The 23,752-nt window shown below is 37.9% G+C and overlaps 1 protein-coding gene and 1 long non-coding RNA gene across 2 annotated transcripts; both read right to left on the bottom strand.

Annotated features, from left to right (window-relative positions):
* Nucleotides 1-5,004: 5,004 nt before the first annotated feature.
* Nucleotides 5,005-7,622, bottom strand: LOC116729191 (uncharacterized). Its single transcript, XM_032577561.1, has 6 exons — nt 7,361-7,622; nt 7,139-7,233; nt 6,684-6,810; nt 6,168-6,285; nt 5,426-5,502; nt 5,005-5,249 (listed from the first exon to the last, which is right to left on the bottom strand). Exons 1-6 carry the CDS (start codon nt 7,439-7,441, stop codon nt 5,139-5,141), a joined length of 609 nt encoding a protein of 202 aa, XP_032433452.1. The 5' UTR covers nt 7,442-7,622; the 3' UTR covers nt 5,005-5,138.
* Nucleotides 7,623-22,713: 15,091 nt separating this feature from the next.
* LOC116729296 (uncharacterized) lies at nt 22,714-23,353 on the bottom strand. Its single transcript, XR_004341129.1, has 3 exons — nt 23,157-23,353; nt 22,889-23,066; nt 22,714-22,812 (listed from the first exon to the last, which is right to left on the bottom strand). It is a non-coding gene; the product is annotated as an uncharacterized LOC116729296 (long non-coding RNA).
* Between the last annotated feature and the right edge of the window lie 399 nt (nt 23,354-23,752).

Here is a 23,752-nt window from a genome sequence, read left to right as displayed (position 1 = left end):
GATTTTGTGTCTTTGCAGTGTGTCACTATTGGAGGCAGTCACAAGTTGTGAAAATGAGATTCTACAACCCGCGGGAGTACCATATGATATATGGAATCCAATATCTACACTCTTCACACTGCCTCTGTTTAATCCGACTCCAGCTAATCTGCCAATAAAGTCCAGTCGGTTTGGGGAGGCATGAATGCGCAGACGAACTCTGACGCCTTTCTTTGCATGGGAACGGTCGTAGATGCAGCGAGACTCTTGCTAAGAACGTTACAGCAACACAGACAGTTTTCAGAAGAATTGAAAACGTCTGTGCCAGTGGTTCAGCTGCAGTGAGAAACGCCTCACTGCATGCAGGACTCGAACACCAGGACAGACCACCACTCATCAGTTACCACAAGCACAGATTGAGCAGAATATTGACAGCTGATGTGAGTAAGCAGCGAGTTTATATGTAAAGCACATTAAAGCTCTTCCCCCTGCTTTCTTGATATCAAAACCACGGCTTTCTTTAAAAGCCTGTCATTGCGTCTGATCTTACCTAAAGACTTCTTCGTGTCAGTAGGTAACGTTTCATCTGAGCTGAAAACGGTCACATGTGGGGAACCCCTAGGTTCCATCCTGGGGCCCCTTTTCTTTAATATCTACATGCTAGATAAGATGAGACTAGATACAGTTTTATTAGTCCCCAAAGGGGAAATTTCAGTTGACATAAGCAGCACAACAAGATAAAACTATATCAAATCAGGAATAATCTCTTTCATTTGCGTTTGGTGTTGTGGAGCCAGCAAAGGAGGAAAAATAAAATGGTTGCATCTGTGTCTTTAACTTTCTGGCATCTCTGGGCATTACAGCGATGAAAAAAGGCATTTAGTGAAAATTTTGTGAAATAAACAGCTCTCCTTCTGTTGTCTTTCTAATCTGTAGAAAGAGCTAGAAGTGTAATGATCAAGAGGCCAAGAGCGACACAAAAGTGATTTTAGCCTCATGAAGCGTCAGGCGTCAGCTACTGAATTCCAGGAAATGTGATTGGTGAAGGAGAGACTCTAAAGCCTAATTTAAGACATAAATTCCAACTTTTATCTACAACGCATATCATCTGATCACATCACACTAAGTGGACTCTGCTAATGATGAATACACATTCAGAATTACTTCTTATTTCAGTGAAATGATGCATTTCTAGAATTTGTCCCAATATTGTTTTATGTGTGGAGTCCCACAGGCCTCAGTGTTGGGACCTATTCTATTTGTTTTGTGCAGTTTTCTGATGAGTCTTATTATTAATATACTGATGATATTAAACCATCTGAGTATTTGAAGCTATCTTCCTTGATAAACTATTCTAGTTGTCTGAAACAGTGGCTCTGTGAAAACTACTGAGTTTTTTTTTCTTTCTCTCATTTCTCTCTTTCTTATTTTTCAGCTTAGAAACATTTCTGAACTCTGTTGTTGAAGATGACTATTCGTTTTTTTTTATTTATTTCAATTTTTATTGATTATTGTAACAGCTTTCTCATGCATTTAAATAGGAAGGCTCTTGACCACCTCAGGTTGTTACTAAATACTGTTTTTTTTTTTTTTTACCAACATATGAAAGAGACAATACATTGTGCCTGATTCTAACCTCTTTATATCGGCTCCCAGGATGTTTTAGAATCAATTTTAAAGTTTTAGTCCCTCTGTGCTCAACCCTTGCTTCTGCCCACAACTCTGACATTTTCCTGTGAAAAGTTTCAACCAACACATTTTAAAAGCAGAGGGGACAGAGCTTTAGAGCTGTGGCCCCCCAGATTGTGGAGTGCAGCACCTGCATCTTTTGAGATGTGTTCTTTTAAGAAGCATCTGAATACATTTTTATTCCGACTCTCTTTCAGCAAGTTTTAGGCTGTTTGACGTTATATGTATTCTGTTTTATCTTTTCTTTTATGTTTTATTCTTTGTAATTCATGCCTGTCTTAGTGAAACACACTTTGTGGGGGTTTTTTATACCTATGAAATGTGCTGCATAAATAAAGTTTACTTTCTTTTCTTGTTAAATAACTTTTGAAGACACTTCACCAAAACTTTCAACACAACCAAACCTCTGCAACAAACGGCTTAGTTTGGATTACAGCATATATTTCATGGTTTTTGACACTGCTTTTCCTCCTATTTTATCTTACAAATGTATCAAACTTTGTTTTGATTTTTTAATCAATGTATTTCTTTGGTTTTTTTTATTTTTAAAAATATGGTATATATGGTATAGAACATTATTCTTCTGCATGTCCCACGCTTTCGAACTGAAAAAGGGAAGCAGGCATTCAGTGTTTTGCCCCCACAGCGTGGAATCAGTTGCAGTCTGAACTTAAGATGTCGGAAATGATTTCACTGGACTTATTTTGAGCAGTTCTTAAAGATAGGCAACAATGACACATCAGTGTCATTGTTTTTAAATTGTTTTTATTGTTTTATACTTGTGCATATGTATTAATTGTTTTAATCTTGTAACCAGGTTATGTATTGCAAATTTTTTGCCCAGGTCCCTCTTGAAAATGAGATCTAGATCTCAATGGGGTTTACCTGGTTAAATAAAGGAATATATATATACTTACTTCTTTTTCCTTCTATTTTTCCCATTAATCTCTTAATTGAACTTTTGGATATATAACAGAAAAAAAAACACATTCCCTTACAATCTTCCCCTTAGACACTGAAGCCACAGGTGAGACACTCAAGCACGGCGTTACCAGAGGACCGATTAAAAAAAAAAAAGAAATCAAAATAAATAAATTATAATTTAATATTTTTGACTGGCTATCCTATTTTTAAGTCTGCATTACTTTCAAGGAACACAGAAAGGTAGATGACTACTAGGAAAACGAGCAAAGAAGGACAACATTCTTTTTAAAAGATTGGAAAAAAGTCGAACTCCTCAGAAGGAAAGAGGGTTGGGGTAAATGAGGTACTGCCTCTTTAAGAGGAACATGCAGCATCTTCAGCACAATAAGTAGGATTCGCAGGACTAGAGGAGTGAGACTGGGCTTCACATGAAGCAGCAGTGGATGTGGCTAACATGATGGATGTAGGGACTGCGCTGTGAAACGGGTTTACTCTCTGACTTAAGGAAGATTGCAGTTCCACTCAGCACTAGGGGTTGAACCAATTAGTCGACTAGTCGACTAGTCGACTCTAGGACGTCTCGCGAGTTTTTACATTTCATGTCGACTAGTTGCAGTCATGTGATTGCCGGTGGTGACAGCCTGTGCTGATCTGGCAGCACAGTATAGGTCACAAGACACAAGAAAAATAAGTTAATACATTAGTTTAAATGATATGTAGATGGATGCATATTTGTGGTTTTACAGTGTTTTTAAAAGGAGATGGAGTTGCAGCTGCAGTCCACTACAAAACACGAGCCGTCTAAAACTCGCCCGATCAGAGCGAGCCGGTGACCGGGAAAAAAGTCAGACGTGAAGAAGATTTTTTGCAACTTCTTGGGCCACATTACCAGAGTTACAGGGGATCAGCAGCACACAGCACCAGTGCTGCCGAAGAAATCCTTGATTTTTTTTCGCTACCACAGATCCCCACCATGGCGAACCCGCTGCAGTGGTGGGCCAGCAACCAGGGCAGATTTCCCCGTCTGGCAAACCTCAGCAGAAAATATTTAGCTGTTCCGGCAACCAGCACTCCCAGCGAGAGGATTTTCTCTCTCGCTACCGCAGTGAAGTTAGTTTCAAGTTGGATATTCGATATTCGAGCTCCGCGGAGTAAGCGGCGTTTAGCTCAAGGTTGATCCGATTTATGAACGCTACTGTCGGCCAGCGGTTCTCCACCGCTCCCGGCCGCAGCGCCCGAAGGTTCACTTAGGGACTATCAACAAATTACTGAACCTAACATTCCTGTCAAAGAAATATAATGTTTTCTTCAATAGCTTCCAGGTCATGTGACCTATTGACTCAAAATCACTTTGGAATAATTATACTAGTCTCTTTAGATGAGGCACAGTCATTTGTTTTCCATTTTAAATCATTTTCAATTTTTAATTAATTTTTTTCATCAAAATTGAGGGTTTTTCTTCAATAGCTTCCAGGTCATGTGACCTATTGACTCAAAATCACTTTGAAATAATTCTAATAGTCCCTTTAGATGAGGCACAGTCATTTGTTTTCCATTTTTAGCCATTTTCCATTTTTTAGGAATTTTTTTCTTCAAAATTGACTGTTTTTCTTCAATAGCTTCCAGGTCATGTGACCTATTGAGTCAAAATCACTTTGAAATTGTTCTACCAGTCTGTATAGATGAGGCACAGTCATTTGTTTTCCATTTTTAGCCATTTTCCATTTTTTAGGAATTTTTTTCTTCAAAATTGAGGGTTTTTCTTCAATAGCTTCAAGGTCATGTGACCTATTGATTCAAAATCACTTTGAACTTGTTCTACCAGTCTGTATAGATGAGGCACAGTCATTTGTTTTCCATTTTTAGCCATTTTCCATTTTTTAGGAATTTCTTTCTTCAAAATTGAGGGTTTTTCTTCAATAGCTTCCAGGTCATGTGACCTATTGACTCAAAATCACTTTGGAATAATTCTAATAGTCTCTTTAGATGAGGCACAGTCATTTGTTTTCCATTTTAAATCATTTTCAATTTTTAATTAATTTATTTCATCAAAATTGAGGGTTTTTCTTCAATAGCTTCCAGGTCATGTGACCTATTGACTCAAAATCACTTTGAACTTGTTCTAATAGTCCCTTTAATTGAGGCACAGACATTTGTTTTCCATTTTAAATCATTTTCAATTTTTAATTAATTTTTTTCATCAAAATTGAGTGTTTTTCTTCAATAGCTTCCAGGTCATGTGACCTATTGACTCAAAATCACTTTGGAATAATTATACTAGTCCCTATAGATGAGGCACAGACATTTATTTATGTTTTATGTTTTTATTTTATAATTTTTAGGAATCTTTTCCTTAAAGTTTAAGATTGTTGCTCAATAGCTTTCAGATAACGTCATAAAATTACTTATCAATTTGAAATGATTCCAGTACACTTTATACATCACACATAGCATCAATGCCACACAAACATATTACATTTTCATTTTCCACAGATATTTTCAAAACGTATTTCGAACAATAATGAACACAGTTTCTAGTTTTCAGATTAACTACACAATACACATTTCCAACTGCCTGTTTTTTTCTTTTGAAATTCTGTGCTCTTCATATTTATGCACAGGGCATGGTACCATCGGTCACAGTTGTCACACTGGATCTGTTCACAAATACAAGAAAATATACATGTTTAGCAGTATTGAACTTACTCATCTCCTGTCACACAGTTTGGTGTTTAATTGCTTGTCATTTATTATATAAAACATTTCATGGCTCCCAAGAGTCATTTCCTGTGTCTAATTCTGAATTTTACATTGACAACTCTTGATTTCTCACCCAGTCTGTCATTCCAGGGCCAGACCCCGGGGCTTTGTATGCAGCGCACATCGCACACCAACAGTGGTCATCAAATACTGTAATCAAGAAGAATATACAGCATATTCAAACAAGATAGATTGATAGATCGATATATATATATATAACAAAATAGCTAATTATTTCAGAAAATTAATTTAAAATTATTAATACTTGGAGATTATATAAAATACATTTGTAAACTAAAGTAAATTTTCTAAATTATCAATGTTGCATATCGTTTAGATATCTTTGTCTGTTTGGATTGGCACTGTTGGTGGTTTATATTTTGTGAAATGGAATTTGCATTTTGTAATTTTTTTTTTTTTATTGACCTCACGGGCTGCAGGAGCTAATGAGGGCAGACTCTATATAAGTTGAAAGAGTCATTGAAACAGTGAATTAATTGAACTGTCAAGATGTGCTTGTCACAAAGAAATCAAAACTTAGTGTTCCCCAGCGAAAGCAGCGAGGTCTGTTTAGTTTTGTTATCTTTATTGGTTAAGTTCATGTTTTGTATTACAATGTTTGTATATGTTTTAGTTTTCACATTTATTGAGGTTATTGTGGTGACTTTGATGATGGTGGTTGATCTTAATCAAATAAAATAAAAAACCTTAAATTCACCAGTCAAGACTGGTTCAGTAATGTAAGAGCTGGGGAGATTCTGCAATATATATGTGTGTATGTTTATGTATTGTAAGTCGAAATGCACATGGTATACCTGATGCATCAAGGATTTGAAGAGCGAGAGTTCTTCTTTCACTTTTCATTGCCTTTTTTGTTGTGTCAAAATCTACATCTGGCATCAGAGGGAAGGCTTCCATCAGTGCTTTTGCCATCTAAAGAAAAAAAAAGTTTTTAAAGACTTTTTTTATGGCATTATAATGCATCAGACTTAAAACATTCATGTGGACATATATAGTGTACCCACATATACTAAAACAGGTATGTTTGTTAGTACAGATACCTGTAGTGAAACATCTAAATGTTTCAACATTTAGAAGATGATGAAAGAACTGTAATTACAAATACTGTGTGGCATGTTGCACTGACCCCAGTTATGGGCTACTGTTGGGGGAGTCTGTATTCCTCCAAGTGAATACACACTCTTTCCACAATTCCGAAAGCCCATTTTAACTAACCAGAGAGACTGTATTTGATGATAGACAACTTTTCTCTATAATAATTACACAGTATCCACACTTGTATAACAAAAAACATGAACTCATTAATTTACTTTGACTACAATAACTCCACAGCTGCTTCCGTCTTGTTGAATAGGGTGGCGCATTGTCCCCCCTTTCCATTGGATCCCAACCCAGTCTGTTTTTCCATGGCATGTCCTTCTCATTTTGAAGTATTCTCTGGATAACAAACAAAATGATTTGTGTAAGAGCAATTGTATTCTGTAATTCCACTCATAAGACAACTCACGCTTTCCTCTTATCAGTTTCTGTTAACAACAACAATGTTAAGTTTATTGAAATTAATATTTACATAAACATTTAAATTAATAGAAATATTTTTTACATAATATATTTTGAAAAAATGTTATGGATAATATATTTCAATAATATATTCAGAAATCTGAATGTCACATACATTCAGATTTTTAACTCAATCTCTATGTGGTCACTTTGCAAATTTATTAATTTTTAATACATTTTAAAAATTTATTAGAGCTTTATTTACTGTATTCTTTTAGCTGCCTTTTGGGAGTCCACAAGCTCAGATGATACTTGTGCAGGATCTATTAGGAATACAGTTCTGGCTTCTGCATTGATGTACTAAAACAGATCAACAAAGTAAAGGGGCATAACAAAGAAAAATTTCATTAAAACTAATGTGAATATGTCATGCTCTATCCAAACCATAAAATGAAAAAATATTGATTGTAGACAAAAAATCACAAACCAGCAACTTCCAGTGATTGTTGTTCACAAGGACAAATGACAGAACTGCTTCATAGTTGTCAAAGTTTACCTGAAATGGCATTAAAAATGTTCAAAAATTAAATGTTAACATAAAGACAAACTTTAAGCACATGTCTCGCAATTAATCTTTTCCCACATGTCAGTATTTACTTTTACTGACAATTTTGCTTTTCAATGAGAAGGTGTTTTAAAATTTATAATTAATTTAGATCGCAAACAAATGTCTGTGCCTCATCTAAAGAGACTATTAGAATTATTCCAAAGTGATTTTGAATCAATAGGTCACATGACCTGGAAGCTATTGAAGAAAAACCCTCAATTTTGAAGAAAAAAATTCCTAAAAAATGGAAAATGATTTAAAATGGAAAACAAATGTCTGTGCCTCAATTAAAGGGACTATTAGAATTATTTCAAAGTGATTTTGAGTCAATAGGTCACATGACCTGGAAGCTATTGAAGAAAAACTCTCAATTTTGAAGAAAAAAATTCCTAAAAAATGGAAAATGGCTAAAAATGGAAAACAAATGACTGTGCCTCATCTAAAGAGACTATTAGAATTATTCCAAAGTGATTTTGAGTCAATAGGTCACATGACCTGGAAGCTATTGAAGAAAAACAGTCAATTTTGAAGAAAAAAATTCCTAAAAAATGGAAAATGGCTAAAAATGGAAAACAAATGACTGTGCCTCATCTAAAGAGACTATTAGAATTATTCCAAAGTGATTTTGAGTCAATAGGTCACATGACCTGGAAGCTATTGAAGAAAAACAGTCAATTTTGAAGAAAAAAATTCCTAAAAAATGGAAAATGGCTAAAAATGGAAAACAAATGACTGTGCCTCATCTATACAGACTGGTAGAACAAGTTCAAAGTGATTTTGAATCAATAGGTCACATGACCTTGAAGCTATTGAAGAAAAACCCTCAATTTTGAAGAAAAAAATTCCTAAAAAATGGAAAATGGCTAAAAATGGAAAACAAATGACTGTGCCTCATCTATACAGACTGGTAGAACAAGTTCAAAGTGATTTTGAATCAATAGGTCACATGACCTTGAAGCTATTGAAGAAAAACAGTCAATTTTGAAGAAAAAAATTCCTAAAAAATGGAAAATGGCTAAAAATGGAAAACAAATGACTGTGCCTCATCTAAAGAGACTATTAGAATTATTTCAAAGTGATTTTGAGTCAATAGGTCAAATGACCTGGAAGCTATTGAAGAAAAACCCTCAATTTTGATGAAATAAATTAATTAAAAATTGAAAATGATTTAAAATGGAAAACAAATGACTGTGCCTCATCTAAAGAGACTAGTATAATTATTCCAAAGTGATTTTGAGTCAATAGGTCACATGACCTGGAAGCTATTGAAGAAAACATTATATTTCTTTGACAGGAATGTTAGGTTCAGTAATTTGTTGATAGTCCCTAAGTGAACCTTCGGGCGCTGCGGCCGGGAGCGGTGGAGAACCGCTGGCCGACAGTAGCGTTCATAAATCGGATCAACCTTGAGCTAAACGCCGCTTACTCCGCGGAGCTCGAATATCGAATATCCAACTTGAAACTAACTTCACTGCGGTTCTCTCGCTGGGAATACCATTACGAGAAAGCGGGCAAGCCTTCATCCGGCTCATGTTGATGCCCTTGTTTTCCTACATGTCAACCAAGAAAAAACCCCAACAACTCTTAGCGAAGAGAATATTGACAGCGAGTGAACTTTATTTACCCCCCGCCCCCGTGCCACCTCTTTTTATTGTTTTTACATGCCATCTAAAAGATGTGCGTTTCCTTTTGAATGTTGGTTTCCCAGCAACTTATTATTTATCATAAACTATCCCGATGTTTTGTTGTTTCACTTGTTGCTGTTCTGTGTAAATGCCGTATTTTTCCGTGAAAACGGGTAATAAAGCCTGTACGTTACTCCAAAGCTTTGCGTCTTGCGTTGCTATGACGTCACAACGACTAGTCAACTCGACATCGACTCGACTTTTATCATGTTGACGTTGACTAGAAAATATCTTAAATCGTTCAATCTGCTGAGTCAGCAGAGCTTCCTGCCGCGCATCGGGCGGAGGAGAAGCAGGTGGTTTCGTTGAATTCAGCTGTAACCAAACGGGATCCGTTCATAACAAGTTTGGCTTGTGATGTTCCAAAAGCACCATGTAGTCAGTGTGATCATTTGACTCCTATAGTAACTATCCAGAGATCATCAGCATCAGCCGGTGTTTAGAAAAAAAAAGTCAGACCCGACTTTGTGCAACAAACTTTTCCCCGCTGCTCACGAAGAATCTCCATAATAGACTTAGTAAAAGCAGGAGAAGGGGAGAGTGTGTGTGTGTGTGTGTGTGTTGGGGGGGGGGGGAGGGGGTCGATATTTGCCGTGAAAATAGCTAATAAAGCCTCCAAGTAGTTGTGAAGGGTTTTTGCGCTTACGTCACTATGACGTCACCGCGACTAGTCGACATCGACTCGACTATTATCATGATGTAGTCGACCTTAAAAAATATGTAGTCGTTCAACCCCTACTCAGCACAAGGAGCTCTGATGCTTCTGCTAAGAGGCGACGTGGAAAAACAACAACAGGGCAGTCAATCAGTAAACACAGCAAAGCCTACAGCGGTTCCTCCTGTAAAAGGGGCCTCAGCATGCACAACCATCTACATAAAAGACAAAGTCAGGAGGAGTAAGAGATGTGTCAGAAACATCACCGTGTGGCTTCTGATTAAGCAGCTCATCAATCAAATTCAATCAAATTTTATTTGTATAGCACATTTCAGCAGCAAGGCATTTCAAAGTGCTTTACATCATATCAAACACAGAAACACAATGCAACATAGAATCAACAATCAAAACACGACATTAAGTCAAGTTCCATCAATAAATTTGTAGTTGATTATGTTTCAAATACAATCCTAAACAGGCGGGTTTTTAGTCATGTTTGCATCCATAGAAGGTTTCCCTGTTACACTCCTACTGTGTTATATGGAACAAAATACCTGTTGCTATTTTTATTCCCACTCACGCTCACAACCACAGTTTAAAACGATGTAAACAGCATTTTAATGGGCTTCTGGCACAAGGCTCCGTACACCTCTTTCATGGAATTTCGAGCAGGTACTCCGATCCCTCACGGATTTTTGTGCAATTCTATGGTACCTGTTAGTGTCTAGAATTTACAGGGTTTCCGTTACGCACAATGACCCTCAGTCACTCGCCGTTTTTCTTCCTGCACGGGGCTCCGTACACCTCAGACCTGAGAGGTCTGGAAGGTTGATACAACAACACCAGGTCTTTAATGTATTGTGGTACTAAGCCGGTCAGTGATTTATAAGCTAACAACAGTATTTTAAAGTCTATTCTGTGAGCTACAGAGAGCCAGTGTAGGACTTTAAAACTGGTGTTATGTGCTCTATCTTCCTGTCACTTTGTAAGACAAATCTGGGTTGTGGGACGCTGCACCTTTAATTATCGCACTTTTGTCCCAAAGGCAAAAACGTCTTTCGATACGTCTGTCGCGACAACCAATTTCACTGGACGATAAATCGTCCCAGAAGTTATCAGGATAAACAATAATATTGTTGTTTTGAGACCATTTTCAAGTCATATAATGGAAATGAAATAGTGATGCAAGAACACATTATGAAAAATCAATAAACTTTAAATTCTAATGAGCATTTAACACTGGAACTGGAAGACATTTTAAATATTCAAAATAAATAAATAAATAAAAAACAACAGAAAAACAAATCAAATGAATTATGAAGTTTCTGTAAACAAAATTATCCTTCAAAAAAAAAAAAAAAAGACCAGTTGAAACCAAAGTATCAGACTTTAGTCATCCAGTTTCTGGTAGAAAGAGAGAGAGAAAAAAGAAAAACGATAAATCGTGCAAATAGAAATGATTGAGTGTGATTTAATTTATCATGCGATTAACTGATTTATTGCTAACAGTGACAGGCCTGCAGGTGGTTGAGAAATGCGACGCCCTCTGGTCACACGCAACCAGGACGGTGAGCAAATTTTACTCAAGTAAGACTAGCCAAACTTCATAGTAAAATTACTCAAGTAAAACTTAAAGGTACAGTGTAGTGAAAAATACTCCTAAAAGTACATTTTCGCCAAAACATTCCTCAAGTATATGTAACTAGTTAGTATGGAACATTGTTCATAGTCTTCTGTTAAGTACATCTCACTTACTCTGGAGTCAAATAACAAAACAAAAAAAATCTAATGTTTTCCAAGAAAAATTACCAACAAGCAACAAAAATAACCTTCAGCTGAGAGAAAAAACATGCAGAGACACTGATACACATAATCCATGTTGTTGTCAAGGAGATAAAGTCTCCACATCAAGCACCGTGTCAAAACAAGTGCTGCGACGCCGTGTCTTGGTTTTAAACCGAGTCCGTGGCGAATCAAAAGTCTGATCAAACACTAACGTGCTCTTGATTAGAGGCAGAAGTGAATTATGGGAGGGGAAAAAAAAGCCTGGCGCTCAAATAATCAGACATGATTGCCTTTAAAACTTCAAATCTGCATCTATGAGATGTGGTCACTAAACACCTTCAGATGCCTGAACTGTTTGATTTTTGGAAGCTGAGGCCGAGTTTTCCGTCTACTAAAAATTGATTTCAGTGTTCATGACGTGTCGACCTTTACTGGATTCCTCCGGCTCACCCTGCTCCCTTCTGGGGTTTCTTGGTCATTGCACGCTGCTCACACTGGAGACATTTTTAATCGTATGAATTATGTAATGTGTTTTACGAATCTAATGAGGAAGTATCTTTCTAGAGGTCTGCAATCCACATGGAGGTGCAGAAATAACATTTTGAAACCCCATCAACTGTTGTAATTTCTGACAATCAACTTACCATAGACATGAACCGTGGAGACAGGTCAGAGCGTGACAATAATCTACAATAGATAAATAAATAAATACAAGTTTTCAAGAGAGAGAACACAAGAATAAACTATGAAACTAAACAGAAAGGAATAAACTAATATGGCAACATCTTAGGAACAATAATAGAAAGAAAAAATGAGCAGACATGGGCAGACAAATTAACAAATAACCCACAAGAAAATGATCAAAACACAAACGAAAGAAAAAATATATCAAACAATGTTGCACTTTTTCGTCTTTGAATCTGTTTCCATGGCACGCTGGACATTTCCCCTCTCCAAGGTTTACAGGATTAAACAAAATAGGAAGAAGAAGAATTATGTTGTCTAGTGTATCATTTAGTTTTTGGGCTATTAAATATACAAATTTTCAAAGACATTTTCTGTGCATAGATAAACATCAAAACAGAAAATTGTACCTTATTATAAAAAAAAATAATGTAACAAAACTGTACCTTATTGTTTGTGACAATGACAGAAGGGAAAGTTCTGGTATTAAATCATAGTTACCAATTTGTTAAAATTACTATAAATTATAGTTTTAAAAAAACACCCAGGTGGTTTTTAGAGTTTGCTAAAGTAACTCTATTTCTCATTTATATATAGTCAGCATCATTTCCTCTCTAAATCGACATAAGAAGTTCTCGCACCTCGTGAATCGGTCTTATGGTCACATGTCAGTTTCCTGCTGGCAGCAACAGCGAAGATGCAAATATGTTTTATAAGAAAATACTGCCTGGTGAACAGTGCAGAGGATGACTGCTTCTTTTCTCTCAGTTTCTTCTTCAGTGAAAAGAAGATTTTTTTTTTCAAGTTCAAAATAATAATAATAAAAAAGACTGTTCTAACATGAAGTGGAATATTCTGTTCTGAACAGAAATTGGTGGAAAAAAACATAAAAAAAATAGAACCTCCTCTTTTGATCTGTATGCCTCAATTGCAGACCAAGATATATATAAATATCTACATCTCTATAGTGTTGCTGTGATACAATGTATGTTGTTACATTTTGCAGCACAGGATATTACGACATGACTGGTTGAAAAGCATCAGATTTAGTTGTATTGCATGTATATGGAGTTATGCATAACTCCTACTTATAAGAGGAGATATGGATGTAGACGTTTTCACTGCACTATGTTCCTTTTAAACAACTCACCATGGTTTTTTTTTTCTTCTCCATTAATATATGCATGTAGTACTTTTTAATCTTTATTCACATAAATGTAGAATGAAATGAATGGAAGAGGAGCGAGGTCAGATCACAGGATGTTCATTCATGGATGTGTTCTAACAGCTGCTTTATTCACGGGGTCAAGGGTCAGAGAGCTGACTACATCTTGTATGAGTATTATTATTATTATTATTATTATTATTATTATTATCTAGTATTATTCTGCTGTATACTCAAACCCTTCCTCCATTTTATTATGATGCTGTTGCCTTTTGTTTGTCGTACAATTGTACCATATGCAATACATGATCACCAAAAGAAAAACATAGTCACGGATGAACACGATGACCAAATGACTCAGACGACTCTGAGACAAAGAGTAAAATGACTGGAGGAAACAAGAGCTGCTGTTTGGCGAAACAAGGCAGTTTCAGACATGAATGCTAAAAGCAAAAAGGCAGGAAAACAACCCATAATGGGGTAATATATGTTTGAGAGTGTACTTCGCCCAAAACTGTCTTTATCTTCCCCCGTCCAGAAAGCAGACGGAGTCCGAAAAATGGACCAGGAACCATAACAGAGTTATGAATTTTTGTAACCAGAGAACAAACGGGATTTCTTCCATCTGGAGAAGTTTTTCAATTGGATACGATGAAAGAAGGAAATCTCTCTTAGAACAGGTGTCAGGTATTTTTGGTCTTCTGAATTACACTTGCTGCATTTACATTAACCATATACTGTACATGTATATCATTTGACATTTTGAAAATAAATTTGCTCAATGGAACCATGCCAATTTTGATTAAAAAAAATCAACAGAAAGTTTTGGCGTTAGTATGGTGGTTTTTAGGCCATGTCAAAATTGGTTTATTTTACAAAACTGCAATGGAAATACGTTTTTCACACTTGATCAACAACCGGATATCGCTACTGGCTCAAACCACGAAGAAGAAGACAGGAAGTAGTTGGAGGATGATGTTTTTTAAATAACATCACATCTACAAACTCGGGTGATTTTAACTGCATTTTTTATTTAATGGAAACACTGCAACTGTGAAATTATCTTATTTTTTTTCAACATTAGCGGAATATTGACCAAGATTTGCTCATGTTTGTAATATGTGGAGCATGTCAAGAGTGACCTCATGAAAACAGTTCAGCTTGTTTCAGCTTAGTTAGTAAAGTCTCAACAGTGAAGCCCACAGAGACTTTTCAGGCGTTTGCACAAACAGAAAAACACATGGTGCAGATAAAGGCTTTTCCAAAAAGCGGTTGCACAAAGCCGGGCTGATTGAGCCAAACACAGTTCTAATGGTCCACTCCAGCTTAGCCAGGGGATGAAGCCACACAGAGTTATCAGCAAGTCACTGAACTGCACAGACCCTGATGTGGCAGTGAACAGATTAGTACGAGCCAGACACAGACAGCGGGGGAAGATGTCATGTCAACCCATAAGTGGAGCTGTTATATACTCCATGTTCCCTATTCAAAAAAGGAAAACCTATCACGCTCTTCAAGTCATAAGAATCAATTCACCTATTGCTTTAAACATGAGCACTAGTGCCAGATATTTAGTATTCACACACTTCTCCACATCTTGTCCTGACCTGTCAGTGTATTGTTGTCTTGATGATTTTGTTTGTTCTATAATGTTCTCTAACAAACTTCTGAGGCCTTTAGAAAGCAGTTGCATTTTATACCTACAGTAAATTACACACAAGTGGATCCTATTTACTAATTGGCTGATCTCTGATGGGTATTGGGTTTCGTTTGGAGACATCACAGTAAAGGAAACTTAAATGTGAAGCATTTATTGTTCAAGACTGTGGAAAATTGTCTTTTTCAACAATACCACACAAAACACATACATGTTTTACAAGAATATATTGGTACTACACTTTTCAGATTTGTATTTGTATTGTTTTTTTTTTTTTTACAAACATAATACATAAAATCTTGATAAAACCCATTCAGGTCTGTGGTTGGGACACAAGATGAGCATAGAGGTGAGGAAGAAAACCAGGAAGTGACTTCAAGTTTGAGGAAATGTTCCAGTGTAAGATATGAACTAAGACATTAAAATATTTTTGATAATTTATAAATCACTGAACGGCTTAGGTCTTCTGGTTCTGGTCTGTATCCCCAGAACCAGAACCAAACATGGAGAAGCAGCTTTCCGCTTCTATCCAGAACAAACTTCCAGAAAACTGCAAAACATCTGAAACACTGAGTTCATTTAAATCAAGCTTAAAAACACACCTGTTTAGAGTTGCTTTCGGCCCATAATAACTCCACACAGAAAAAAAACCACGTCTTATTATACTTTGTATAGTAATTAATAAAGTGAATGAGCAGAAAACAAAAATTTCGTTCTATTTCGTTTTACCGACTAATTGTTTCCAATCAAGTATGTTGAAGCAAAGATACATCTATTCAAACAGTTTCAGACTCCAAGGTTGGGGGTTTAGCTCCTGAAAACATGATGAACTTTCCAGCTAAGAACTCTTCAGCCTTCAATTAGCTAATAAGATGAAGTCCTGCACTAAAACACCGGGAGAAAATACAATGCGCGTTTGTTCAAGCCAAATATTTATCCACCACAAGAAAACTCCATTTGGTAAGATGCATTGCCTTGGAGAAAGTATTCATATCCATTGAACTTCCTCACATTAAAAACACCAACGGCAGCCCAATTTACTGTGATTTTATGAGATAGTCCACCATATCATAAAATTCTGAAGCAAGAAAAAAAGACACATGGTTGCAATTTAAAAACTTTGTAGATAGCAGTACAAGTATAAATTTACATCGACAGAGCTTGTAGGACTGTTGTTCAGCGTTTGATTGGTGTCTCTCTCGCTTTTACTGTTTCCAAATGGTGTTGTTTAGTCAGTTATGATTTGGGTGTATGCGTGTGTGTGGGTGTGTGCGTGTGGGTGGGTGTGGGGGTGTGTGTGTGTGCGTATTCTGCCACAGAGCTTTTTCTCTTTTTGTGACATTACATGTGATGTTGTTCTGTGATAAAAAAAAATAAACTGTAGTCTAGACAAATTCACACCTGGGTGTCACAAAGGAGCCTGAGGAAGGTGCGGCGTGTCTCATTTTCACACCGATGTTTACAGCTGGGGTTTTTTTTGTTTGTTTGTTTGTTGTTGTTATACTTCTAGTTTTTATTGGTAGAATCAACCGTTTAAACGTCAAGGGACGTCAACAGGTTGCTATGAACAACGACAGAAGAAGAGCGGGCGACAGTCAGTTTGTCCACACTGAAATGTTCAGTCATGAAGGGTTGGCGGGGGAAAAAAACGCAAAGAAGGTTGGGAGTGCCATTAAACTTCACACTTTACAGATCTTCTCGCACATTTAAAAATAGCTTTTATGGATGATGTTTGAAGTGTCAGGCGTCATGAGGTGAATTTCCATGTCCACTGACTCATAACATTGCCTTGTTAATCACCCCTCCGGTTTGTGTGCCTATGTATAATTAATCAGGATGCGACTGCAATAGATTTTTTGGGTATGTTTTCAGTTGTTAGAGGGAGGAAGAAGTCCTGACTGGAAAGCGACCTTATTTAGACCAAGCCGACACCGCAGTCGCTTTCAAATCAGGTCTTAAGCACAAATCCATGTGACCTAAACTTTTATTGCCCCGGGGTTTTATAAAATATAAAATTGAAGTGCATAACTACTAGTCAAAGACAAACTAGCAGCAGAGCTAAAGTTTTCTTGGGGTTGCTACTAATTTTGTGGAGTTTTCTTTCCTACATTTCATTCTGTTTCCTTCCTTCCTTAGTTCTGCCTCATGTATAGTACATCCACATCTAAGAGTCTTGAGAGTTTTGCTTTTGGCTAATCTTTCCAACACAACAAAGCAGAGCAAGCCGGCAGTACTGCAGACGAGGCCCTAATTAGCCTATCTATTAGCCTAAGACACTAGATTTAAACTCCTCTGCTCGAGGTGCAGAATGGCCCCTGTTCTGAAGAGTGCAGAACATTTCCTTCTAGTTAAAAACCTCCAACTTAAGAGAACTAACTTTCATCTCGGCGGCTTCCCACTTGTCCGCAGATCGCTCTAGTGCCCACTGAAGGTCGTTGCCTGTGATCGCTTGTTGCTCATTATTCAACTTTGGTCACTTTTTAAATCAAGTCTGCTTCACATTACTGTCAGATCTAATTGCTCAGTGCCTGAGCTCATGTTTGGGTGTCCTGGTAGTAAGTTTCTTCCTCATATATGTAAGGTTAAAACAGCTTCCCTGCTGAAACATTCCCTTTTATTGTTATTTGACCCTCCTTAAAACATCTAAGCCGGTATTTTTGGTCCTTTGTTCCAGTATGCATAATGCCAGCCGCTCTGCTATGCTCCACGTCCTCCTTCACTGCTCAATTAAAGCACCAATTGAGCAGTGTGTCAACACCTCAGCTGCAGTGATTGTTGTTGCTGATTATTGTCGTTCCTTTACAACAACAGGTGCGCAGGTGGAAACAGGGACGTCAAAGAATAAATCTGAACTGTTCACTACACAGACATGGAAGTAGTAGGAAACTTGTTTCTTGTTCTTGGATGCTCCTCCTCTTTCTGATGCTGCCCTGGGCAACTGCCCATATGAACCATATCAAAAAGCGGCACTTTATATACAGTACAGACCAAAAGTTTGGACACACAGTTGTGTCCAAACTTTTGGTCTGTACTGTACATTTTCAAAAAAAACGTTTAAAAAAAAAAAAAACGTTTTATTGTCTCAAACCAACATGTCTGGAGATTCTCAGATTTCCAGGTTTTTACATCTAGGAAGGTATAAAGGAAGTCATTTTTTATTCCATTTTTTAGTCCGTCTCCGATCACTTCCTCTGGAACTTGTGCGAAGACACTACAGCCGCTTGTCCTCATCCAGCCGAGCGACCGGCGTAATTTGTGCGTGGGAAATTTAGAGTTTGTGCGCATAGACATGCTCACGCGGGCTAACGACGCAACACAAGAAAATTGAGAAATGTTCAACTTTTGTTGCCGTCTGCATTCGTGAAATCTTTCTCCTTTCTCTGTCGAGCTCATAGGGCACTTAGCTCTGTGAGCTAAGTGACCCTCTGTGGAAGAGAGGCTTTTAGGTCAAAATAGATAGTTTGATTAATCTGCATGACGTAGTAACACGTTAAAGGTTTCCAATTAAATGCATGTATTAACATTGACAGCCCTAATTAGACCAAAGACTAAAGTACAACTATAAACGTGTTGTTGAAACTGTTCATTTAAATGCTTTTATACACTGTACAGACCAACCAGGAGCATAAATGGCAGAAGCGGAGTGTAACGCTGCTGCTGAGCTCATACGTTTTGTGGGCCAAAGGCGGCTTTCTGGTTCGGCCTGACTGGGGAAGCCTCTTGGCTCACAGATGAAACATCTGTGAAAACCAAGACCGATGCAGAGTTTCCCCTGAAGTTGTTTGACATACCATGGATTTATGACCTTGAACTCTGCTTTCTTTTGTGTTCCCACCGCATATTTCTTCTGGTCAAAGATATTGCATGCAGTGAATACAGCTGTTTCTCACAAAACGCCAAGTCAGTGGTAGTTTGAGGCGGAGAAGTCTCATGCACGTTGTGCTGAGAGGTGAATCTTTACGCATGTCAGAACATCGCAGGTTGTGCATTTGTAAGTCATGTGAGAGATGGATTCATTTTCTACTTCATAAATGCTGCATGTAAGCTAGAATTTATTTAAAGAATTTTGGTGCAGTATGGAAATAATGTTTGGCACACCTTCATATGATGTCTGCTAATGCCTGGATTTTTACTGCTTTATTTTTGGAGTCCGTATTGCATAACATTCTCAAAAAACGCAAAACCGACATGCTGACAAAAAAAAAAGAAAAAAGAATGCTAGAATCCCATTAAAAATTAACTGAACTGCAGGTGAGGTTAAAATAATGAAAATCATTGGCAGTGCTATTGCTGATAAAAAAAAAAAAAAATTTATGAAATCTGATGCTGAAGAAACAGAAAGCATTTTATGATGTCTTGGCACAAAATAATTTAACTAGGCTGTAATCAGAGCTTCAACATCCAGGAAGAAGAAATGGGAACAGGGGACAAAAAAGGGGCAGTATTATGTAAATTTGACTTTTGAGCTTTGCATCATGTTATAATGTTATTCCCTCGTCCAAAATGCACCCGGAGCTTTGTTTTGATTCTTTCATGCATGTTTGAGAAATCCTTTAATCTCCTGTGGCAACCATTCAGCTGAGCAAAACGCCTGGACGGACCTAGCTCCGCCTTCACAACCTTCCCAGTTGAGAAATCATGAGTCTTTACATACAAAAAAGTCCATCAATCCAACCACACAGTGGATAAAGAGGGAGTTTTAACAGCTAATTGTTAAAAAAAAAACAAAAAACTCTTAAGTAGATTGTTATATAATCATCAGGCTCAGTAATTAAAAACCCCAAACAGAGATGGCATTGATGAGTGTAGGTAAACTTGTCTGAGCTGCACATATTCCACTGGACACTGGAGTCACATGACTATTAAATACTATTCAAGGAGTCTGTGCTAAACATAAAATTATAAAGAAGATACTTTTGGCATTAAAATTGTTCAGATTTCCCCCCCCCTCATTAGCTGTTAAAATCAAAACACAAAAACTTCGTAAAACTGAAATAGTGGCAAAGTTTGAGGATTGAATTTCTATCAAACTACGTCTAATTTTTTTAAAATGTCGTATAGAACCTTCTCTCCAACCACATAAAAGACTAAAAAAATCTACTGAGTTTCATAGTGAGGAGCTAAGGTAAAACCATCACATTTCATATGCAATAATACTTCACTGTATCCTGTATTTACTTAAAATCAACAACACTTTTTTCACAAAAGCTGCTAAATTCCTTTATCGACTTTCTTGAATTGTATGCTTTAGTTTCTCTGAGGTTAAATGTTCTGAAGCCATGCATTGTGAGTCTAACGACCCCTGTGGAAAATAAGATCCAATCTTTCTGAACCAGAAGTACTAATCAGCGCTTATTCACCGATATCAAATGAAGGGCTTTTTTAGTAAAGGATTTACATGGGAAGTAAAACCCACATTTTTCAAAGAGAGCATTGAAAACGTTCAAAGATTTGCTACGTTCATGAAGCGATGGGAAGTAAAACCAAAAGCGCTCTCTCCAAATTCACTGGGGAAAGGTTCTTCTGTGATCCTTCTTAAAGGACAACGATTGCCACCCTGAAAGAGGCCTTGCAAATCCTTGTGAAGCGGCAGCGCAATTCAATTTCTTTCCGTACAGATTCTTTAAACAGAACTTCATAACAACAGGTATTTGTGCATTTCAAGCATCTTACTCTCCTGGGTGCCTGCCTGACCTTGGATCCAGGGCCGTGCAGAGACATTTGGAGGGGCAGGGGCTCAAATTTAAAAAAGGGGCACATTGAACAAAAACTCCGTGCAACAACATAGCAACAACCCATATTAATCAAGACTCTAATTGGATCCTACTGTATCATTGCCATCATGCGGGGAAATGCAAAGCAAATCTAGTCTATATTTTCCCCAACAGGTAAAAAGTTTCTGTTTCTGCTGCTGACAGTCCTGGAGGGCTGAGCTGATCTGAGACTGTAGCTGTTAAACAGACCAGAGGAGAGAAGGTCAAAGGTTATGAAGTTATGAAATAAGCTAATTTGCTGCCATTTTACTAATGAAGCCCTAATAATATCTGTTTAACCTCTAGAACAACCTGGCTGCAGACTGATTTATAGATCAAAAAGCTCAAAGGGGTTAACTCTATATAATAGTTTGATGTTAAACCTCTAGATCTAGAATTATAAGACTGGTATATCAAGGCAAAGAAAACTCAGTAACTGCTGGTAGGGGCCATTTAGGGGCCTCCAGACACTCAGGGACCTCCAGACACTCAGGGGCCCCTAGAAATGGTTTAATTGTAGCACAGATCATAGATCTAAACCTGTAGCATCATTTATAGAGAATGACAAAGTTATTACATTTTATTTAATGCATTCAGCTGAGAAAAATAAATAGTACATTTAGGATTTAATTAGGAAGTTTACTTTGTAAAAGTTTAAAGAATCATCTTCATAGTTTGATTGTTGTGTTACCATGGCTACAATATGGTGTAATCTTTGTGTTTGAATTGGGTTTGTTCACAAATACATCACAGCAAATAGCCAATAATCAGTGATTGATTTTAAACTCTGCCAATTAACCTGGTCTCTCTCTCACAGATTCACCTTATCAATATTTAAACATGTTAGTGATGCTGAGGTTCTTAGCAGGACGGGTTCCGGGGGGATGGGGGTTCTGTCTAAGGCCCCATATTACCTTGATCCGGCCCTGGAGGAACAGCTGCTGTGATGCGCATCTCTGGAATCCACCTTGAATCTACCTGGAATCTACCTGGAATCCCCCGGTGGCCCCTATCAGTTCTCCGATGCTTTAGGGACATTTTGATTCATTTCATTGTGGCATGTTTGGCTTTTTGCTGCTGTTCTAATTATTGCTACAATATTTTCTCTGATGTTTATTTTGTGACTCTAAATGCTCTGGGCTGAATCTTCCTTTAACACTTGAGGTTCTGCAATAACTTCTATTTACAGCTGCGAACCTCCAGCCCAGATCCCGTCAGCAGCAGGTTTAACCCGCCTGGTAGAAATGTTAAGGAGAAGCAGAGCAAACAGAGAGCAGGTGGTACCAGGTGGTACCAGGTGGTACCAGGTGGTACCAGGTGAGCTGCGTTGCGACTCGCGGTGACAGTCAGTATCGTGTCTTATATCAGGATGTCTGATATAAAGACAGATATTCTGTCAGTGGGACCGACTCAAGCTGCCTGTAGTGAACCGGGCTTTTAGCAGAATGATGACGTTAAAGTCAGAAGTTTCTCTGCAGCCGAAGCATTTCTGAGTTTAGGGGCGAGGCGGGTTTTGTCCCGCAAGGATGATTATAAAAATATAAATAGAAACAGTTTTTCTAACGTCAACATCAGACCTACGTTTTTATTCACAAACCAGTGTATGGAAAAATATTCTTGCCCATAATTTGATAGTTAGAGGACACAGATCCTCCTCCTCCTCACCATGGACCCGGAGTCTGAACAACATGGAGGCTCTGAGAGTCAATATTAGACTGAGGGCAGCCAGACTAGTTTATTTTTACTAAATTATTATATTTAGCTAAATATTATTGCTGAGGGGCACAAACTGTCATGATGGGTGTGTTTTTTCAAGCCCACATGCAGAACACCACACAGGAGAGCAATGTGAAATAAAAGATAAATTTATTGAAAACACTGCTGGCAGGAATAGTTGGCTCGGGTCGGGTCCAGGGAGAGAGGCTGGTTCAGGGAATCAAACAGTTCACTAGAGAGGCAGAGGGAGGTGATGAGTTCAGGTTTGTAGGAAATGACAATGTTAAGAGTGAAGGGGCAGATCTTACTTGTGATCGGCAGGTTAGAGAAGTGGGAGGGTAACTGCAGCGTCCGGGGTTTTAGTTCTCAGAGGTTCCAGGTGGTCGACTTGTCTGACAGCGGGGATCCAGGAGGCAAAGGGAGTACGTCGGAGGGCGGACAGGTAGGCTCAGGATCAGCGGATGTAGAGGAGCCAGGAGGAAACACCTGGAGGCAGGAGAAGCAACAAAGAAAACGTTCACTAGGAGCAGATCAACAAGGTAAACCAGAAGCAAGCTTCTAGGGGCTCAGAGGTACCGTGACTGGCTAACACTCAGGCGCCGAAGGACTGGCAGTCAGCTCTTCTTGAACATCTCGCTGATGAGCCAAACTCGCATCAGGTGTGGGATGACGTCATCCACGCCCTCCGACAAGGCGCCATCTAGTGGTGGAGAAAAACGAGTGCATGCACAAAAACTCCACAAAGGAGCTAAAAGACCCCGGAACATGACACAAACAGGCCTTCTGACATACAGATTAAAAATAAAAATAAAATAAAAAAATTTTTGAAAAAAAAAAAAAAATCAAAAAGGGCACATAGGGGCACCAAGAATAAAAAGGGCAGGGGCTCAAGCCCCACTACCCCCCCTCTGCACGTGCCTGCTTGGATCTAACAAACTCATCTCTTGACCTTGGTTTTCCTGGCTGGCCGAGTGTTTCTTCTGATCCACGAACCAGCTCTGCTTCTGAAAACCGTTATTAAATTTCACCTTTTCCTCGACTTTCACTCCACACTGTTACATAAAGCTCCATTAACACGTTATGAAATCCCTTATTGAATATAAACATCCCCTTGCTGCCAAAATTAACCTTGACAGAAAAGTCTGTACCGTTTGGAGGTCAAGTATTTAAAC

The sequence above is a fragment of the Xiphophorus hellerii genome, chromosome 12 (assembly GCF_003331165.1).
Source record: "Xiphophorus hellerii strain 12219 chromosome 12, Xiphophorus_hellerii-4.1, whole genome shotgun sequence".
Taxonomy (NCBI): domain Eukaryota; kingdom Metazoa; phylum Chordata; class Actinopteri; order Cyprinodontiformes; family Poeciliidae; genus Xiphophorus; species Xiphophorus hellerii.
This window is presented reverse-complemented; position numbering and strand designations above follow the sequence as displayed.